The sequence below is a fragment of the Drosophila teissieri genome, chromosome 3L, assembly GCF_016746235.2.
Source record: "Drosophila teissieri strain GT53w chromosome 3L, Prin_Dtei_1.1, whole genome shotgun sequence".
NCBI classification, from domain to species: Eukaryota; Metazoa; Arthropoda; class Insecta; order Diptera; family Drosophilidae; genus Drosophila; species Drosophila teissieri.
Genome location: NC_053031.1, coordinates 18,473,437 through 18,487,845, shown reverse-complemented (window position 1 = coordinate 18,487,845; position 14,409 = coordinate 18,473,437). Strand labels below are relative to the sequence as shown.

At 39.9% G+C, this 14,409-nt stretch overlaps 4 protein-coding genes across 6 annotated transcripts; 3 read left to right on the top strand and 1 right to left on the bottom strand.

The window, feature by feature from the left end:
• The first annotated feature begins 2,534 nt into the window (after nt 1-2,534).
• Nucleotides 2,535-8,349, top strand: LOC122617561. 2 transcript variants are annotated; one of them, XM_043793467.1, is made up of 5 exons: nt 2,535-2,657; nt 5,029-5,429; nt 6,183-6,342; nt 6,528-6,673; nt 7,435-8,349. In XM_043793467.1, exons 2-5 carry the CDS (start codon nt 5,073-5,075, stop codon nt 8,347-8,349), a joined length of 1,578 nt encoding a protein of 525 aa, XP_043649402.1. In that variant the 5' UTR covers nt 2,535-2,657; nt 5,029-5,072. The 2 variants fall into 2 exon arrangements, with proteins under 2 accessions (XP_043649402.1, XP_043649403.1); XM_043793468.1 differs by lacking the exon at nt 6,528-6,673 and having other exon boundaries at nt 7,435-7,571.
• A 499-nt stretch (nt 8,350-8,848) lies between these two features.
• On the top strand, nt 8,849-10,602 carry LOC122617222 (zinc finger protein 706-like). Its single transcript, XM_043792973.1, has 3 exons — nt 8,849-9,026; nt 9,351-9,500; nt 10,037-10,602. The coding sequence occupies exons 2-3, from the start codon at nt 9,357-9,359 to the stop codon at nt 10,124-10,126; spliced, it is 234 nt and encodes a 77-aa protein (XP_043648908.1). The 5' UTR covers nt 8,849-9,026; nt 9,351-9,356; the 3' UTR covers nt 10,127-10,602.
• Nucleotides 10,603-10,928: 326 nt separating this feature from the next.
• Nucleotides 10,929-12,401, top strand: LOC122616402 (zinc finger protein 706-like). 2 transcript variants are annotated; one of them, XM_043791842.1, is made up of 3 exons: nt 10,929-11,112; nt 11,409-11,561; nt 12,034-12,401. In XM_043791842.1, the coding sequence occupies exons 2-3, from the start codon at nt 11,418-11,420 to the stop codon at nt 12,121-12,123; spliced, it is 234 nt and encodes a 77-aa protein (XP_043647777.1). In that variant the 5' UTR covers nt 10,929-11,112; nt 11,409-11,417; the 3' UTR covers nt 12,124-12,401. The 2 variants fall into 2 exon arrangements, with proteins under 2 accessions (XP_043647777.1, XP_043647776.1); XM_043791841.1 differs by having other exon boundaries at nt 10,930-11,112; nt 11,412-11,561.
• Nucleotides 12,393-14,115, bottom strand: LOC122616401 (CDAN1-interacting nuclease 1). The gene is made up of 3 exons (XM_043791840.1): nt 13,767-14,115; nt 13,213-13,698; nt 12,393-13,154 (listed from the first exon to the last, which is right to left on the bottom strand). The coding sequence occupies exons 1-3, from the start codon at nt 14,024-14,026 to the stop codon at nt 12,902-12,904; spliced, it is 999 nt and encodes a 332-aa protein (XP_043647775.1). The 5' UTR covers nt 14,027-14,115; the 3' UTR covers nt 12,393-12,901.
• Nucleotides 14,116-14,409: the final 294 nt, after the last annotated feature.

The following is a 14,409-nucleotide window of genomic DNA, read 5'->3' as shown; positions in this document are numbered from 1 at the left end:
TACAGCCTAACCCGCTCCAGCTCCAAATCAATCATTTACATAATCGCTATAGCCACATTTGCTTTTCCAATTTTCACGCGCTTTTTCCTCGGAAATGTACAAGTTGCGTGGTTTTAATTGTTTCTATTTTCCCATTCGGGGGTTGGGCTTGACCACTCCACCCTCCTTTCAAATGCAATTGCTTGGGCATTACAGAGCGAAGTTGTAATGACTTGCAAGGTGGGGCCATTTGTCATATTACACAGATAAGTTGGCACCTGCCATCAGCTTTGCAGGAGGTGGTTCCACACTTTCTCTGCAGCTATAATTTCTACTTGTATCCAATCGATTCCTAATGAGCTCGAACATTATTGAATATTTGTATTGCCCAATCCTAATAAGTCCTGTGGAATTGTTGGGTTGCTGACCAAAGGAGTTGGAGCTTGGGTAAATACACACCAACGTCATTGTCCATCGATCGCATTGGGTGTAATGCATTTCGAAGAAATATTCAGTCAAATTTTTTGTTTGGATTTTTTCATTTTATGAGCCTTCATATAGCTTATTTCAAGATATTCTTAACTCATTTTGATATTTAAATACCTTATTACTCTGAAATACTAATAAAAAGGTATTTATGTTATTCAATTATTATTAAATGTTGTTCTTCCATCAGTTTATAGTAATCGTTACTCAAAATTAAAAGCCCAAAAATGTAGTTACAATTCCTACAACTAGATCAAGAAATTATATGCGAGTATTTACAAGGAGGCATAATACCCAATAAAAGCATTTCCCCAAATGCGGCTTTTACTTTCCCATTCATGGAGATACAAAAGCGAGTCGCTGGAAACATTAGCACTACCTCTTATAAAGCATTGTTTAACCCGTTCCAAATTTGATTCCATATATTATTACTCCCTCTGCTATCCTAAAGTTTCTGATCCTGACCGAAAAAAGTCTGTTAGCAACAAATGTACAACCAAAGGATAAAATGGGGAAAAAATGGATCGAAAAGCAAATGCTACCCATTAACAATAAAATACACAGCGAAAAAACAGTGGGGGTGGCCATAGGCTGGTCGAAGAGTAGGCGAAATGGTTTTGGGGGGATAAAAACAAGGCAGAAATTCGTGTTTTATGTACCGCGAGTTTTTTATAGTTCGTTGTTGTTGCTGTTGTTGGTGGCACGTTATCAACAATCTCGTTTTACCAAATAACGCAAAGTGCGCGTCATGGCATTGGTACACCGAAAAAAACACGACTTGTTGTACTCAACACATGCCATGCAAGGAAACTTTGTATAACTATTTCTAATAAGATCAAAATAACTTTTTAAGAAAGTTCATGAAAACATACCTATATATTTCTTAATGATATAAAACCAATGAATTTGTTGATGAAATCCATCTTAACTCTTTGATGCTGTAAATAATTAACACTTTAAAACATTTAAAGGAATCGATAAAATCTTATAAACAGTGCCCAAAAGAACTATATATACTATTGAAACTATCTAATAAGGGCGAGCACTGTTGAGATCACCATGGGTGTGGATATTTTCTGCAGTGCATTCCTGGGCTGGTGCTGATGGTGGTTCCTGGTGTTTCCTGGAGTTTCCTGGTGTTGGTGGTGCTGTTGGCATATAGCACACGCTATAGTTCGCTTACGGAATAGCTGAAACTGCATTAAAGAGCGGAGGGAGTGGTCGTGGTAGATGGCTGTGGTAGTGGTAGTGGTAGTGGTCGATGGTAGTGGCAGTGGCAGTGGCAGTGGTGTTGGTATTGGTATTGGTCGTGGCCGAAAGAGAGTAGTTCTAGAAGGCTAGGGCTAGTGGAAATTGGTAGGAACACTCCGCCGTATATATCGCATTATATTTTTTATTTTTACTCAGTTTCGGTGGCGGCTGGTGGTTGGCCAAAAGACGGTGGCAGGATGACGACGATGATGATGATGATGATGACGACAGCAGGGCCAGGTCCAAGGGCGAAGGCAGGGACAGGGGCAGGGAACCTACCCTCAGATCGCTCGGGCGCTCTCTCTCTTTCCTGCCCCTGCCCCTTCCCGCTCCCGCTCCCACTCCCGCAGCGCCAGGTGTGTCGGTGTGCGTTCCTGCGAGCTGCTCGCACCGTTTTTGCTTTAAAGTTTTGTGTGGTAGCAAATAATATTTTAGTTAGTCACTTGCCGTCGTCAAGGATACGCCGTTCAGTTATTTGTTGTGCAACGTTGCTCCTGGCAACCACGAGTCCTCGGGCAGCAAGGACCTGTGCCGCTTCGGAACGAAAGGCTTTCAGTGCCAGGCTCGAATCGAGTGCTAGCGACAGGGACAGCAACATTAGCACCTGTCTAGATCTAGAAACCTTTTTATATACTCGTTTATTATCCGGCCGGTAGGCGGCAGCGCTGCCAACTGCGCAGTCGACGTCGACGTCGCTGCCTAGCTCACCTTACATAGCCGCAAATTCAAATTTGAACTTCAGTCAAGTGTCAAAGCTCAAAGGATTAGCATGTCCTGGCAGCTGCAGCATGTGTGAACCAGTGAACACCAATGCGAAATACAATCTTCAGAACCAAATTACTCACTGACTTGCCAAAAAGTGAAGAAACACGGCCACAAACCGAAAAGGATCAACCTGAAAAGTGCTTTACAACTGCCAGATTTGGAGAAACTATCTAAAGGTAAGCGATCTCAGGTGATCTCCGCTTAGAAACTGGCGATCCAGAACGATAGCTCTTCAATCTGCTGACTTTGAGTCTTGGCACTGGGAGAATTCACAGTTGACTCTATTATTCTGTGGTTCTGCGGGTGCCAAAACTTAATCAACGGCTCTATACAACGATTTCTAAAAACTAAAATTTAAGCCAAATAAAATTAGAAGTTGTAACTGGAGTTAGCTGATTACACGGATATACTTGTGTATGCATAGGCAGATGAGTTGTTTGTTACTAGCCCTCAAAACCGTCCTTAACAAATAATTTATGCTAATTTTAGAAACTTGTCTAAACATCTATCTATATACCTAATAAAACAAGCCTGAAACCTAAATTCAATCATTTTTTTTCATTTAAGTCGTTTTTAGGTTAAATTAACCTTTAAAACTATTTTCACTTCACTAAAACAAACGTTCTTCATATATTCAGTAATAAATGAACGCCATAACATAAAATCGATTGAAAATAAAAGTCGTCATATCATTAATGAAAAGTACTTTTCCCAACCCCAAACGAACTTTTTTCTTAACCAAGTTTGAGCTTCGACCCTCTACATTATCAAATCACAGCCATCGCTATATTACTCATACGCCCCCAGTGCCAACCCCATTGAACTGCCAACTTCACGACTGCGTTGGTTCCTCTACTTTTATTTTAGAGTCCAATGCGCAGTACCCAAACAAAATTAATTTCCACCCAACACGCAACGAAAATATCGAGGAGGATTGCAGGGGAGCAATTAATTGGGGCTAGGCTCAAATTGTTAAAGACTTAAAAATATTAAAAGCCCAGAGTGCGACACAATCGCTGGCTAAACTTTAGAGACATTGAACTTTCGGGGGGTCAAAAGTATTTCCTAACTTGGCCCACTGCCCGGGCATTAATGTGTTATGAGGGGGCGGCAGTCAAACCCCCTTGAAACAATTAAGTGCAATGCAAAGGGCGTGTCAGAGTTCAGTAATTGACCTCACCAAAGGAAATTTACATTTGAACTTATCTTGATTGGAAATTACATTTTTAAATGTCCATTGTACACGTCCAGCTGTCCAGCGTAATCAAAGGCGGCCCTCACCCAAGGATATCCAGCGGCAGGACTATTGGCCCAGGTGGAAATCCTTTTGCAAATTGCTTCACTCATAACTCATTTCTCTAATAGAACCGGGGGCGTGGCCCATAGCCAAAGGCACCTGTCCAGAGAGCAAATAAATATTTGATGAGGGAATTCTGAAAACTTCTGTAAATTCCATTTCAATTGCAGTTTTGAACACAAATAAGGTCCTTGGGGAGCACCTCAGTTAAAGTTCTTTAAATAATATTTAAAATTGAATAACTTTGAGTGCAGCCGGAATCGATTTCAGAAAGTTGTATCTTGAAATAATAAAGATTTGAAATCGGAAAGCAGTTATCTAAATAATCAATGGAGTTTAATTGCTTTGAGTGCAGTTAGAATCAATTTCGGATAAATTAGACCATTCTATCTTATATATAGGCTGAAATACATTTTAATCTTTAATCTTATCATAACTTTATTTATTTGAAAATTTGCTTAGTGTTAGTATTTTGAAATGCATTTTAAGGAATACTCTGTTTTGGCGATCTCCTGTAAAAACGAAGCAGTTTAAGCACTTATATTCTAGTAATTGGAGCCCAAAAATATTTCAGCACTCTAACCGCCGCCAAACTATATAATTTGAGCTCCTTCGCTGCATTTTCCGGCGGCATAAATTAGCATTAATTCATAAGTCAGTCAGGCCACCAATTGAAATCCAAAAAAAAAAAAGAGAAAACGAAGCAGAATGGAAAATGTTTTTCGGCTGGAAAAGCGAATTTGCATACAAACTGCAATGTTCGTACAACGCCCCCCGAACAACAAATTATGTGTGGGCCTACAGGGGCTGTGAACTGGGGAACAGGGGCTTTGTAGGCCTCGCAGGATTCCGATGGCTTGAGTTGGGCTGCGGAATGGGGGATTGGATGGGTGGAATGGGGGAATGGGGGAATGGTGCGACAGCCTAAACGCCGGCAATGTACCTGAATAATGGGCCACCGGCGCCAACTGACGTTGGTAGGCAATTTTCTAGGAATCTAGTTGGGGTTGCGTCGTGTGTCTATGGTGAGGTGCAACTAGATATATGTGTATATGTGCCATATAGGTGCACATGTTGTACGGCTGAGGGCTACTGCATAATTTATTTAATCGCGGGCAACAAATCTAAATTGATCGTTAGGCGTAGGCGAAGGCGAACGAACAGCCAGCTGAACCAACAAAATGTCTAACAAGGATATTGCATGTTCTCTATATGTATTAAACTATTTTTTCCTCCGCTTTCCATTGCAGTGCCAATTACCCAGAGAGGTTTTTTAAAAACCGGGCAAACGAACATGGCGCCTCAACAACAGAACTCCACATTCATCGATGATAATCTGGACAGCTGTCCATCGCTATTAAATCTACCCGAAAGTCCCATTCTTCCGCCGCGACGCTGTCAGAATCAAGACACCAACAATAATAATAATAAGCAGGCATTCGAGGAGCGCCTGGTGGATGAATCGCTATCGGTGGGGGAACCACCATTAGCACCACCTATACCCATACCTGTGTCTATGCCCATGCCCATGGCACCAGCACCACCACATCGGCAAGCATGCAAAAATAAACACGGCAGGGAAAACGGGAACGCTGGCCAGGCCAGTCGTCGCCACCGTTCCATTTCCCTCTATGGCGTTAATAGCACTGTGGTAAGTGCCTCCTCCTCCTCCTGCTCCTGGTCCTCCTGCTCCTTTGGCTACTCACTACCCCACTCGAATCCCCGCCTCTGATTTTCGGTAGCGCCAGCTTTTCCACTGAAATCAAACAAATCATCTAATTGGCAGTGGCAGGCAGAGGCGACAGTCATATGTTTATGTGGGTAGTGTTATTCTGACATAGAAGGGTATGGGGAACTTTGAGAGTGCGTCTGTTATTCAATAAATTGATTGCAACCTTGCGTTTCGTAGCAATCATAAGTAGAAACATCTATATATGCAATTTACTGGCTCGGGAAATAGCTTAAAATACAAAATGAAATCACTTGTTAAACGGATTGACATTGAATGGAGATTCTTGAAAATTTCAAAAAAATTGTTTACCTCTATAAAATCGTTCAAGGACAAAGACCTAAGCCAATATTGTCACTAATAAGGAAATATATGAGCTATATATGATGATATTATCCTGGTGCTCTTTTATAACTATCTAGTATCCTATACATTGATACTAATTCAGTTGATACCACTATAATGTGTATAATTATTTCCCAAATAGTAAATAAACCACATTAAATATTTATGGGATTACCTTATTTGTTTATTAAATATCTCTTCACTATTTAACCGAAAAGGAAATACTTTGTTAATTTCCCATGCTTGCAAGCCAATACCCCACCCTACAATGCATTGCCAATAGCCTGACAACCCTGTTAATTGATCCCTGTTCTTCTGGCAACCCATCAGGAGCAAGGCCACAAGGAAATCCCCATCTGGATGGACGATGGAGAGGCGCGTTACGTATCAGGAGTGACGAACAAGACGACGTGCGATGACATAATCAAGGCGCTGATTGATGACGAACTGCGGAATGGCGATGGGTTCTACTGCGGCAATAATCCGAAAGGTGGGTTAATAATAATAATTCCCAGCTGATCCTGTCGTGACTGCTATTTTTTATGCATCACAATTTGGTTTTTATTTATTTATGCTCCTTATTTACAATTTCTTTTATTTTCTCCCATTTTGCGTTTCGTTTCGTTTCGTTCCGTTTCATTCAATTTTCCCGCTTTCCGCACGTTGGAAAACAAGATGGCGGCCAGAGGAAAGCGGCAGCAGCATCGCGTGACTACAGCGATTACATTATAACGGAAAGTTGGGGCGGAATAGAGCGGTGCTATGATGGCAACATGGCCATTTTGCCCGTTTGGCGCGCTTGGAGCCGTGTACACAATGAGGTAATGGCAGCAGTCGGTGGACCAGGGGAATCCCACCTGGCGTGCAGAAATAAAGGAGCAAAATAAAAGAGAAACACCAGCAAACTGGGCCCGAAAGCCCGAAAGAAAAAATCGAAAAGTCTACAGTGATTGCATAATAAGCGCTTTTTTCCTGGCGCCACACGCAAGCCTAGAAATGTGAAATTCATGTCGTTCTCGAAATCCCACTCCATACATTCTCAGTATTCCCCTTTCAAAGTCACACCCGCACCTTTTATATATGTACATATGTATATATAGTACCACTCGCATTTGACTTATGCTTTGGCTTTTCGTATTTATTTGTTTATGACGCACCGAGTGAAATCAATTTGCCTATTGATTTTTATATCTAAGTTCATGTTTTCGTTTCGGCCTAATTATGCTGTAAATGTTTTATGACCTTAACCATTAGCCATAGGAATAAAGTTACTCGAGGAAAACGAATTCCTAATTGTTATTTGATGATCTTATCCAGTTAATGGAGGGCAAGAGTTAGAACTAGCGCCAAGGTGGTTTTATTGTTAGAGCTGTTTTAAATGACAATATAATCACAAAGTAATGTATTTACTTGTATATTTTTGGGTAGATAATTATTTAATGATAAAAAGAGGTCAATTTGTTACTTCCAAAAGGGGAATACACATTGAGGAGTAAAATATGTTCATAGAGTAGTAAAATGTTTACCTTTTTAAAGACTTCAATTCATTTATAAACAAATATTTCTCTTTCGTTTATTACAGCTGCGCATCTCGTTAAAACACCGTGATAGCTTCAGAGATCCACTTGCCATGCAATTAGTGCCCCATTCACAGACACCCACGGGATTTTCGATGTACAAGTGGCTCAAGAAGCTACTGCATCTTAAAAAGGAAAAAAAGGCGATACCGAAACCCACAAAAACGCCTCCGAAAGTGCCTAATAAATTGAAGGAGAAGAAAATGCACGGTCAAAAGCAAACAATGCCCAATGATTTGGTGGTGATTATAATGCCAGACCAACTGTATAAGGGTACCGAAAACACCGCCAAATCCAAACTTTATAAACTGGCCGAGAATCGCGTCTCCAAGCAGCGTCATCGAAGACGAAGTCGTCATGAGATAACGAAAGCCTCGGTTGAAACATTCAGAACAGCGATTCCCAGCGAATGCAATAACAACAACTATAATGTTAATAATTGCATAAGGAGGCGAAAGGATAAGCCGTTGCGAAATAGCGTACGCTATAAGCTGGCATCTCTTCATGCGGATATGAATGTTCGCTATGAAAAGGAACACGCTCTAACACGACAGCTATCGGAAAAGTGCCGACTGTACCGATTGCAGAACGAACGGTACAAGGGACCGGAAATGGAGGTATCGGTCGGGCAACTGCAACAAAATATCGAAGCCTATGCCGAGGACATTATTAAAACGGAACACGAACTTCTCGAATTGAAAAATGAGATCAGACACGATATATCGCTGATCAATAATTTGAAACGTCTGACCTTGGAGGAATCGGAGGCAGATGCTGCCTGTAAAAGAGGCGTGGCAAAAGTACCACATCCCTCACAGGAAAATGAAAATACCCCTCAAGATGCTAAAAATTTGCAGGAAATGCAGTTTGTTGATAATATTTACGAGTTTTGCGATAATAATGCCAGTATGCTGGTGTAATTACAATTATGTGTCAGTTGTTAAGTTTTTACCAAAATAAATATACCCTTTTTATAAGTATTATAAATAACGATTTTTATTGGTTGTGGTTTTTGTAAGCCCTTTCAGCTTACAATTAAAAGAAACACAATAATAATACAACTTTAAGCAGCTTTTGTTTGTTCGTAACATATTTCCTAGATATATTAACAATTAAGTAATTTTTAAAGAGTAAATTATTTTAAAAAGCTGGCGCTGAAGCTATTATTGAACTCTTTAATTTAACATTGTAGGGGTGAGTTCATTCCATATGGAGTAACACTATGCAACAGTAGCACACAATACCCAATTTAAATTGGTTCGGAATAATCTTCAAAACTCACTTAAAACATTTCTAAATGTCATTATTTATTACGAGTTTACGTAAATAACGTAAATACCGGGGCTTGAGTCAGGGTAAATGTCAATCAAAGACTCGAACCCACATATGTTGCTGGAAGAACATTTTGGATATACTTGAACTCTGGTCCCATTCAATCCAGGCAGAAAACAAAACCCATCAAATTAATAGTATTTTCAGACAAATTGTCAATAATTTCGGGTAACAAAACATTTTACTTTACAACGAGTCTTACTTAAATTCGAGGCTGCAATACCTGCATTTAGTACAGCCATCCAAATTTACTCGGGTTAATTAGGTAAGCTAAAATCGGTTCACAAAGAAGCGCAGAACGTGGTCGCAATTCACATTTTCACTTGCGGGGGTGTTTTGTTGTTGCAGTACAGTAACGCAACAGATTTGATCAAAATATTATTAATATCTTATCGATAGAGCTACACAGATCGCGGAAAATCCGCTCTTGTGACTGGGAACTCCTGATATTAGTTTTAAATGGGTGGGGGATAAAAAGTGAAAGCTACTGCGCTTCTGCCGCCTTTGTTGCAAATCCCGTTTGGGCCACAGATGATTAATGACCTTTTGGCAATCTTTTGAACTAACCCTACTATTTGCATTTGAGCAGCAAGCAATGGCACGTGGACACCAGAAGATCCAGTCGCAGGCGAAGGCCTCCGAGAAACAGGCCAAGCTGAAGAAGCAGCAAGGACATAGTGCCAACGATCAGAAAAAGGCGGCTCAGAAGGCACTTGTCCATGTGTGCGCCGTTTGCAAGGTGAGCTACAGTGGAGCTTCTGTAAAACGAACAAACTAGAGTAGATTAAAGCGGGGCGTTTGAGCTAGAGAATGCCTATCCCATTCCATTTAATTCTTCAATGCAACACACTCTTTGAAACTATCAGAAATCGTTACCCTGTGATATTGTTGTAACGCTAGTTTCGGCTTGTATCCATGTTTGTGATTATATAAAATTATTTTCAATATATATCACAGAATATTATACATATGTATGTACGAATACATTCCACATAAATTTGTATCCAGTTTCAACTTTACGAACAATAACTGCTTTCACTTTTTGTTAAATTAATTTAATTCGCTATAAAAAATGTCCAGTTTAAAAATAATATGATGGTCCAACGTCATCTTAAATTATATTATGACCAAATACTGGTATTATATTAGTTACTGTAAATGATAACACATTGATATGCTATCACCCCTTCTTACGGTTATATATTTCCGGCTCACCTTCCTTTCTATAGATAACAATTTGAACCTAAATCTAATCGCTTTTCTTCTCCATTTCAGTCGCAAATGCCCGATCCCAAGACTTACAAGCAGCACTTCGAGAACAAGCATCCCAAGAACGACATGCCCGAGGAGCTAAAGGATGTCTGATGCCCATTTTACTTAAAGCTGACCCACGAGATGGACGAGTTGCCTACCAGTACGAAACAATTGCAACAATAAATTAGCACAGCCCGAAGAAGAAAGCCACAATCAAGCCGAAGCCAAGAGGATGGATAATAGCCGTAATAATTATATATGCCAGTTTTTTCGTATACACACTGCTGCTTTTTGGTTTTGTTTTATACATTGAAATTAACACAGTATGAGAGTGCTCGATGTATGGCTGACCTAATACAAAGACACCTACCTACATTACAAAATGAATAGAAATTGTTTAATTCCTGTCAACAGGACGGGAAGATATCTAGGACACCATAAATAAATACTCCGAGCTCCGTTTTGGATTTGGTTTACACGTACAAGTTTTATACGAATTATGCCAGAAATGAAAGAAAATAAATCTTTTTGTACTATAACTAAATTATGTAAATGACAATTTATAAATAAAAATGTTAAAACTATAACCGTTTATGATTTGTATGATATTTTATTCTAATTCATCCTGTGCAATTATACTTGCAGTTTTAGAAAAGAACAATGTTTGTTTGTTGTATTGGTAAATTGGGTATTTATATCTTAATAATATGAACATATCCATTACCATATATTCTATGTATTATACCAACATATTCATTACCAAAATCAAAAAGAATGAATGTTTTAGAAACTACAAATAATAAGGAAAGCATTATTCATTACGAGTACCGTTAAGTGGCTTGAGACAGGGTAGATGTAAATCAAAGACGCGAACCCACAGACATTTATGCCTTAACATTTTGGATATAGATCAACTCTGGTCCCACTAAACCCTGACAACGAAACAAAACCCGACAAATTGATAAAAATCTACGGTTAATCGCCAATAATTTCGGGTATCAAATCAAAACATCTTATTAACAACGAATTTCACGTAACTCCAAAGGCTGCATCACCTGCATTTAGTACAGGCAACCAATTTTAAACGGCTTAATTAGGTAAGATGGGATGGGTTCGCAAAAGAGCGCAGAACGTGGTCGCAATTTTCACTTGTGGGGGTGATTTGTTGTTGTTCCAGTACAGTGTCGTGTCAGATTTTTCAAAACATAAATAATCGGTGTCCTAACTATAGTGTGCTGACCGGAAAGAGTACTTCCCGTTCGGTGACCCCAAGAGTGGCCCATTCAGATGTGTGGGAGAAAGTGAAAGTGATTGCGCTTCTTCCGCCTTTGTTGCGAATCCCGTGAAGCCCAAAGACCATGTACATATACTTACTCTTCCATTTCCATTCAAGCAGAAAGAAATGGCACGTGGACACCAGAAGATCCAGTCGCAGGCGAAGGCCTCCGAGAAACAAGCCAAACTGAAGAAGCAGCAAGGACACAGTGCCAACGATCAGAAAAAGGCGGCTCAGAAGGCACTTGTCCATGTGTGCGCTGTTTGCAAGGTGAGACTGCTATAATGAAACCCTCCTAATCAACAACTGCAGTGAGTTAGAACTCGTTTATTTTAATGTCGATGCTTAGGTATCTGCTGCATTTTTTAATACTCTTATTATTTCAGCTAGTATTTCTAGCAACAAAGACAGTTTGTTCACTTTCTTTCTCGATTTTGGCTCATTTATCTGAATACGTTTTTGAATTTAATAAGGCTTCTAAAAGGTTTGGAGAATATGGATATTTAGGAATTATTATTATTGGCGCACAGTATATGTATATCCGGCAGAATATTTTTATTTAAATAATACAACTATTTTTATATCATTTGAGTTTTTAAAAGCTTTAAAATATAGAAACTGTAGTTGTCATTCAGATTATTCCTTATTATACCTTCTATCTTTTCCCAAACTAATAGTAAATATTAATTCCTCGTACTTTGTGCTTTATGTGAAACCTAATCGAGCCTCCTCTCCATTTTAGTCGCAAATGCCGGATCCCAAGACTTATAAGCAACATTTCGAGAACAAGCATCCCAAGAACGACATGCCCGAGGAGCTGAAGGATGTCTGATGACCGATGTGGCTGCGTGCATATATAAATATATCAAGCTGATCGAAATCGACGAATTTCCTACCAGTACGAAACTTTTGCAACAATAATTTTACATCAGCCCAAATAAAAAGTCAGCATTTAAGCCGATGCAAGGGGCTCATAAAGTTAGAACATAGTTTCCAAAGCAAAGGGCCCAGCTGAATTTTTTATATACACACTGCTGACTTTTGGTTTATACTTTGAAAATAACCCATGGCTACCACAATACAAAGCAAATTTCCACATAGTAAAATAAATACGTTTGTTTTGATTTTTATTTTCCCTGAAAGGCAACGAGCAACTTGAGTAACAATAATTACGTGTGCTCCGTTTTTGATTTGGTTTATGAACAACGATGCTAACGATTTCGTAGTTTTGTATACGATTTATGCCAGAAATAAAATCAATCTTTTTGTACTATAAACCATTGAAAACATCATGTAAATGAGAATTTATAAATACAATAAATACGAAATAATTGTTAAATTTAAAGAGAAATGTCACTGCTGCAGAAGCATTGTCTTATCATATGGTTAGTGTGTAAATGCAAAGCATTCCTGTCTTTATGTAAATATTCGCATGGTGCGAGAATAGTGTTCTAAACTATAAATTTGATTGTTTCAATGCTACTTAACATTTGGCAACTACCTAATTAAAGTGTAGGGTTTCTATGTACATTGTTTTAACAAGCACATATCGTTCAATAGTTAAAAATATGTTATATTCCGAAACTAGCCATTCCCCTGGATATTCAGTTTCATGAAAGTTTTTTCAGTTCTTTGGTTGGACATTCAACTACAAAAGGCTCTCCTAAAAGTTGACTCCCGGTACTGCTTTCCTCTTTTGTTGCCAGAGTCTCAGCGGGGAATTCTTCTTGCGCTAGTTGCATGAAAACTAAATCTTCTTTGGCCGGAAAATCAGCAAGGACTGTAATGCCAATGTTGTTATCCGGAAGCGAGGGCGTTTCCTCGTGGTACCCAAACCAGTAGATTATGATTCCAGGCCCAAAACTAAAAACAATATGTATATATAATTAGGACAGTTATAGGAAGTATTCTTTCATATTACCGATTGCAGTAGCTTTGCAGCTGCTGTTGGATGTTGAATTTATGTCCCTTGGTGTCCCCGAAATTGGCCTTGCTTTCGATCCAGTTGATCACAGAGCCCTTGTAGAGGAACGGCAGTATCATCTTGATGTCCGGCGTCTTGTCATATCCCATTCGTCGCAAATCCTGCTCGTCGTAGAAATGGATTCCCGCCTCCTTAGCTAGATTCTTAAGCTTAAGTTCGTACTCCTCGCCCATGATGCGTCGTCGCAGGTCCGTAATGGATCCCTCTTGATTGTCGCTGATTATGCACTGCTGCACATTGGCCGCCAGCCGCGGATCGTCGATGAGGTGCGGATGCCTAAGAAGCTGTGAGATGTGCGATCGATGCCGCGCCTTGTACTTCTCCTGCAGCAGCATCCTGCAGAGAGCCACCGGATTCAGTGCCTCGACACAAGCCATTTGGATCAGGAGGGCATTGTCGTACAAGTTTTTCTGCTCCTCGTAGCTGAGCCCAAACAATTTGGATTATTATTGGCCACGGTCTCAGGAAATAACACGAATTTGTGGTCTTACACTTTGAGGAGCTTCTTTCCTCTCTGGTCCTGCTTCCAGTGGTGACCCCGCGCCCGATTGAAGAGCTCCGATTGCAGGATGCATGTCAAAGCCATTGGTTCCACGTCCCTGAAGAAACGATTCCTCAACTCGAACTCGCAGTCGATGGCCAATCCGTGGAAGCCGTTGATGAACTGGCAGATCCGATTGTACTCGCCGCCGCTCAGAATCTTCCGCCTCTTTTGCTCATTTCCGCCGGCCAAACCCGGGACTTGGGACATATTTTAAAGCCAGAAATACAAATTTATTTCAGAGAAAGGTATGAAAGAGCGCCAGAATAAACAGCTGTTCAGCCTACGCTTATCGGGTACACAATTAGACTTATCGATTGCTGAGTTTCCACATCACGAAGCGTTCACACTGGACGGCACTGTATATCAAAATGTTAAATTAGCAGGCAATTCTGTTATTTTCATAAGATTAAAAAAAAGAATACTTAGTATTTTTTACAGGATTTATAAATTGCACGAAATCTATTACTTCAATATCCCTTTACGTATATCATTCATACGCATTAAAGAAACGAATCTATCGGGCTTGCGTACCAATATCGGTAAGGGATACAATATCGTATCTGTTATACAGGGTACGATATTGTTCCTGT